The sequence below is a fragment of the Octopus bimaculoides genome, chromosome 14 (genome assembly GCF_046866305.1).
Source record: "Octopus bimaculoides isolate indiv1 chromosome 14, ASM4686630v1, whole genome shotgun sequence".
Lineage (NCBI taxonomy): Eukaryota > Metazoa > Mollusca > Cephalopoda > Octopoda > Octopodidae > Octopus > Octopus bimaculoides.
In genome coordinates this window covers 11195679-11202887 of record NC_142941.1, presented here as the reverse complement: position 1 = coordinate 11202887, position 7209 = coordinate 11195679, and the positions used below count along the sequence as shown (strand labels likewise).

Sequence of the window (7209 nt, the reverse complement as noted above, 5' to 3'; positions counted from 1 at the left end):
TGGCCATGGATGGCGTTGTAGGTGTAGGGCTTCACCACCAGCAGCAGCAGCAGCAAGCAGGCATGGGCGGCGACCCCGATTATATGGTGGTCACCGATTGGGCTACCGCTGGAAGCAACACTACTCCTGTTGCCCCACCCTCAGTATCGTCATGTTCCTCTCCTTGTTCCTCCCCGTCGGTTACCGGCACGACCCCACCGTCTTCGTCGGTGACCATGACGACGACGGCGGCGGCGGCGGCAGCAGGAGTGGTAGCTACCACCACAGCCCATGCGACGATGGGCAACAGCTCAGTGATAAGCGCCCTGGTGCAAGCTCCTGTTAATTCAGCAGTCGGAGTCAGAGTGAACAGTGACTACGATGTATACAGCGATGACGGCGGCCAAGAACTAATTAATGTTGTCACCGACAGCAACAACAACAGCAACCTCGACATCGCCAACACCAAGAGACTGCCAGATGAGCCCTCTGTCACTACAAGTGGAACACACGACATCGGGTCAGGTGTCATGAAAGGTAAGAATAGAACGCCTCTTCGCTTGTCTATTGAAATCATAGTCTTGCTTTTGTTGCTCTATAATGGACCACACTATGCCACATGTTGGTCTCATGCCACATGTTGGTCTCACACCACATGTTGGTCTCATGCCACATGTTGGTCTCATGGCACATGTAGGTTGCTTCCCAACCACCTGGTTCCGGGTTCAGTCCTACTGTGCGGCACCTGCTATAACTTCAGGCCAACCAAAACCTTGTGAGTGGATTTGGTAGGTTGAAACTGAAAGAAGCCCATTGTATATATATATATATGTGTGTGTGTTTGTGTCTGTGCTAGAGTCTCCATCACCACTTAACAACAGGTGTTGGTGTGTTTGCATCCCTGTAACTTAGCAGGTCAGCAAAAGAGGCCAATACAAAAAGTACTAGGCTTAAAAAAAATAAGTACTCGGGTCGATGCATTTGAGTAAAAGATAAAAGATAAAAGAATGGTTGAGTAAAATATCGTTCATCATAGGTCTACTGGTTCAGGTTATATCCTAGGGCTAAATAACAGCAACAAGGATGATTGTTTCTTGTTTATATTTATATTTCACCTGGACTGAAATATTCTATATTTGTATCTCTTTTATATTATTTACAGATAGTAAATGTCCAACTCCAGGCTGTGATGGCATTGGTCATGTTACTGGACTTTATTCTCATCATAGAAGGTACGTACGGAGACAAGCTATAAGAACCACAACTTGATGGCAATTCAAGGCACATTTTTTTTTACGTGTTTTATACATAAATAATACATCCACACACACACACTCATGCACATGCACACAAATACATACACAAACACACATACATATATAAATATATATATATATGCCAAATCAGATTGGAGCCTGGTGTAGCCACCTGGCCCTCCAGTCCTAAGTCAAATCGTCCAACCCATGCTAGCATGGAAAGCGGACATTAAACAACGATGATGATGATGATGATGATATAAAAAATACAAAAATGGGACAAGAACGCAAAACTTCCAGACAGTTAGGTGGTACAAATAAAGGGACAACAAAACATCCAGACAGACGATACAAGGAAAACAAGGACGGGTCATTCGGAGTTTCCTTTCCTCAGTCGAGTTCCAGATTATCCTTGCAATTTCCCACTTCAGTTTATTATTATTATTATTGAGTGAGAGAGCAGTGTATACCATCAAAGCGACACTGGGGTAAAATATACGAAGCCCAGAATGCTCATTGAGACAACCCGTCTGATAAGGGCACACCAGGCACATGCATCACAACCATATGTGTGTGACATGGAAATCTCATATCAAGATAAACAGTACAAGACCTCGCAGGTGGGGCCCAGTTAGAATTTTCTTCACATTAAGTAGGCCATCCTGCTCAAAAGGTCCTTCAATAAGAGTTGTTTAAGGATGTTGAACAAAACACCCATGTTTCCAAAGGTGAATTATTCAAACCCCAAAGAATTTCTCTCAACACATGGCTATGATGCTCCCCCACTACTTCTGCTCGTGATCAGAGATGCACATGTCATCAGCCGCTTAGGGAGATGCTCAACTGGTTAAGGTCAAACAACTGACAAGCAAATCTGTGGTATCAAGCAGAATAATTTACTGTAGCTCATCTTTTATATCAAGACAAAACTTGTACATGATAACACTTCCAATCAGTTATCATCAGAAGCCATGAGAGCCACTGCCTGGTATTGCATCAGAGCATTTATTATTATTATTGTTATTATTTTCATTATCTTCTTCTTTCAATTCTATTTCCATTTCTTGCCGAGTGTCTTCCTGATACCTAGGGCAGAGAAACACACTGTTTACATTAGTCGACTATTAAAATAAACACACCTAATTGTCCATTTACAAAGTCATGTGATAGAGAAAAATGGGAAGAAAGACAGTATTATTATTATTATTATTATTATTATTATTATTATTATTATTATTATTATTATTATTATTATTATCATCATCAACATTATTATCATTATTATTATCATTATTATTATTGTTGATATTATTATTATTATTATCATTATTATTATTATTATTATTTTTATTATCAATGTACTTTTTCTTTTGTTACAGCTTGTCTGGATGCCCAAGAAAGGACAAGGTATCCCCTGAAGGTAGGTTATCTGGACACCCTTAGTTTCAGATTCTTAGCAGTGGATTTCAAAGCATTACTTCCTTAAACATTTGTTGTTCCATATATATTCACACACACACACACACACACACACACACACACATTAACAGGTGAATCGTGTTCTAGACAGTCTGTAATCTATTATCAGCAATATATTTTATCTGTTCTTATCAGACTGTGAATCACAGATTTGGTGTTCCTAACTGACGAAGTGCAAAGATGCAGAACTGCATGCATCTTATCATCCAGTGTTGTCATTTATAACTAGAGACTCCTTCTGCAGCAAAAGGTCTTATCATATCCAAATGCACTTGATTATGTTAAATATGACTTTACATGAATATACACATACACATGTTTGTCTATCTATCTATCTATCTATCTATCTATCTATCTATCTATCTATCTATCTATCTATCTATCTATCTATCTATCTATCTTGCTTGCTAGCTAGCTATCCATATAACATATAATATATATATATATATATATATATATATATATATATATATATATATATATAATGAAGGAAACGAAGATAAAAGAATCCAGGTGAATACTTTACAAGCACTTTCTAGGTATCAGAACTGGCTGACTAAATTTTCTAATGAAGTGAGTGGGGATATAACATCTATAAGAACAGGATGGTGTTGAATTCCTCTGTAGAATTTTAATCAATCCAATATGGAATTGATTAAATCTGAATAAATGTTGCGTTGCAGCATTTTAATAAATGTTTTTCTATTTGGAATATACATTCCTGATAAATCCTGAATAAATCTCTATTCTTTAGTGTGTTCATATATATGTGTGTGTGTGTGTGTGTGTACAGTATTATAGATCCATTTCAGCTGATCTTACCAATCAGTTTCACACTGGGTATTAGATAAGAGGATGTTTAACTAAAACCATGTGCTCTTCAGAGATGACAAGTACAGAAAAAATATGGTGACTTATGGATTCTTACATGACTATATATATATATATATATATATATATATAAAACTCTGTTTGTCTGTATCTCTCACTAAATACATATAAATATAATTCTTTCTTTCATTTTATTTCAACCACCAACAGTTCTTGCACTCCAGGACCACATTCTACGATGTCCGACACCAGGTTGTAATGGAAGAGGCCATGTGAACAGTAACAGGAACTCTCATAGAAGGTAAAAAGAAACACTACTGGAACCTTTTTAACACTTGTGTCACATCAATTTGATCATATATATATATATATATATAGCTAATGGCAGCCTACCTCGGGAGTGACTTTCTCACTTCATTTAAATATATAACCAATGTTTAGCTATGAAACATATGTGTGATGATGAGCTATCACAGGAGGGGCCACACTACTTCAGTCAAACATATATCTTATGAGATATTACAGGAGGAGCTTCACCACATCAATTAGACCTTTAACCAATGACACCTTGTCATGGGAAGAACCTCAGTACATCTATTTAACATATATGTGTGTGTTCACCCCAATGAGTTATCATAGGAGGGGCCTCACCACATCAGTTAAACATATATCATATGAGATATTATAGGGGAGGCTTTCACCACACCATTTAGATTTTTAACCAATGACACCTTGTCATGGGAGGAGCCTTACTGCATCTATTAATGAGATGGCTTCACCACATTGGTTAATCTTTATATGCCAATACTAGCTACCTGGGAGGAGCCTGTCACATCTATTAAGCATAAATCCATCAATGAGCTCCCATAAGAGGAGCTTTTCCACATCAATTAAACAGATATCTAATGATGAGCCAAGGACAGAGCCTTTATGTGTTTGATTGACTTGTGAGAAATAGCAGCCAAATCTGCTAAGTAAACATTACTGTTTTGATAAAGGACACATTTCATAATGCAATCTAAAGTTCACTATTGATAGGAAAAATATGGAGTGGCCATTATTGGATTAACTTTAAATATTTATATTGTGTTGAATATTTTATATTACTAAAATGATTGCACAAAAATGTATATTTTAATTAATGTATATTATAATTCCAAACAAAATTAATCTCAGATCAAACTTCATCTCAGACGTATGTAACTAAAGAATTTAATCATTTCTTCTTTCTCATTCTCTTTTTTTTACAGTTTGTCTGGCTGTCCTATTGCAGCTATGGGCAAAATCATGAACACGCAAAGTAACAAAAAATCAGGTAATACATAACATAAATATATAAACATATATATATATATACACATACTTGCGTACATATATATAATTATTCGACAACAATGACAATGACGGCTCAACACCACATTCATATGCAAATATTCTTTATTTGTGGATTAACAAGGCAACCAATGGTTTCATGTAAAGAAATCTTCACAATTGTTCAAGCATGCGAAATGGAAGTGTTGGTACTTATCAAGATTTTGTGTATATATATATATATATATATATATATATATATATATATATATATATATATACACACATACATATATATATATACATATACATACATACATATATATATATATATATATATATATATATATATGCACATATATATATGTGTGTGTGTGTGTATGTGTTTATATATATATATTCTGAAGAATGGTTGGTGTTAGGAAGGGCATCCAGCTGTAAAAACCATGCCAAAAAAAAACAGGCAGTGAAGTATGGTGTAGTCTTCTGCCTACCTGTCTCCTGTCAAACTATCCAACCCATGCCAGCATGTAAAGCAGACGTTAAATGATGACGATGATCATGATATATCTATATACATACGTGTGTGTATGTATATATGTATGTATGTATATACATACGATGATCATGATATATCTATATACATACGTGTGTGTATGTATATATGTATGTATGTATATTTTTATTAATATTTAGCAGAAGCAACAGAGTGACTTAAGGTCTGAGAGTTTCATGCGTTGGCACTGTGTGTGTGTGGGTGGGGGGGGTATCTTGTCATCACAGATCATTGTCATTGTTTATGATATTTATGGATTGCTGTTGTTATTGTTGAAAGACTTTATTCAATTCTATTCAATTTTTTCTTTGTTGACCTCTCAAATTTGCATTTTACTTATTATTAACTGATATATTTTATTTATTATATATTATATATTTTGTTGTTGTCATTGTTGTTATTGTTGTTGTTATCATTGTTATTATTATTATTATTATTATTATTATTATTATCATTATTATCGTAATATTGTCGTTGAGAGTAGTGTTGTTATTGTTGTTTTTGTGCCTTTTAATTTATTTGATGATGTTGTTGTTGTTGTTGTTGTTGTTTTAGCAGTCATAGCCAGGATTGTGGACGGTGCCGTGTTCTGTTATGTCTGCTATTACCATCACCAGCACCACCACCACCACCACCACCACCACCACCACCACCATCACAACAACCACAACCTCGACCACCACCACCGCCACCATCACAACCACCATAACTGCTACTACTCTTACATTCATTGCTGCTCAGCACTTGCTGCTGCTCGTGGCGCTGTTGCTGCGTTGCAAACCAATCATCATTTAACATTGGTTTCCCATGCTGGCATGGGTTGGAAGCTTTGACAGAAGCTGGCAAGGCAGAGAGTTACACTGAGCTTCGATTGTCTGTTTTGGCATGGTTTTCCATGGCTGGATGCCCTTCCTAATGCCAGCCACTTTACAGAGTACACCGTACTTTACATGGCCCCAACATGGGTACTTTTTACATGGCACCAGCACCAGTGCTTTAGTCATCACCCCAGCACTGGTACTTTTTACATGGCACTAACTAACCAATAACTATATAGAAATGCATTAACAAAATATCACTGCGTGGCACCTTGGGCAAGTGTCTTCTACTGTAGCCTCGGGCTAACAAAAGCTTTGTGATTGGATTTGATCGTTGGAAACTGAAAGAAACTTGCCATATATAGGTGCAGGAGTGGCTGTGTGGTAAGTAGCTTGCTTACCAGCCACCTGGTTCTGGGTTTAGTCCTACTGTGTGGCACCTTGGGCAAGTGTCTCCTATTGTAACCACCAACAGAAGCCAGTGGGGAAGCCTCTATGTGGTCACTTGGCTTGACCTGCTAGAAATAACAGACATATTCCCTCAAATCACATACAGATGATCTTGAGAAAAAATAGAAACCATTAGTTAATGTAGTCCTAGGTATGCAAAATTCTGATGTGATGGTCATGGTTAGATTGCTTTTGATCTGCCTGCTCCATCTGGACCAATATGAAGCGTAAACAACCTCAACAACAATAACACACAAATGCAATTTGTTAGTTTTATGATCATTATTATTTTTTCTTTTTGTTTTTAGTTGCTGTAGTTGCTGTTGTTGTTTTTGTTTTTGTTTTTTGTTGTTGTTTTGTTTTATTGTTTTTTGTTTTTGGCAATTAGGCCTTCACCTTGTGCTCATTCCAAAGTACGATGACCCTTCTAAGGCCGTGCTTGCTGCCTGCACTGAGACTGACCTGCTCCGATTGGCTGCACAAGAGGTCAAGTCGGGTCTGTAAAGTAAAACTACTTCATTCATTTCAC

The 7209-nt window shown here is 36.8% G+C and overlaps 1 protein-coding gene across 1 annotated transcript in view; it reads left to right on the top strand.

Moving 5' to 3' along the window:
• Positions 1-7209, top strand: part of LOC106874842 (uncharacterized) — a 169701-nt gene that overhangs the window by 94203 nt on the left and 68289 nt on the right. The window contains 6 exon segments of the mRNA XM_089362299.1: positions 1-516; positions 1142-1211; positions 2615-2655; positions 3756-3846; positions 4796-4860; positions 7069-7176. The exon segment at positions 1-516 is cut by the window's left edge and continues 3650 nt beyond it. Coding sequence (XP_089218425.1) covers positions 1-516; positions 1142-1211; positions 2615-2655; positions 3756-3846; positions 4796-4860; positions 7069-7176 — 891 coding nt within the window.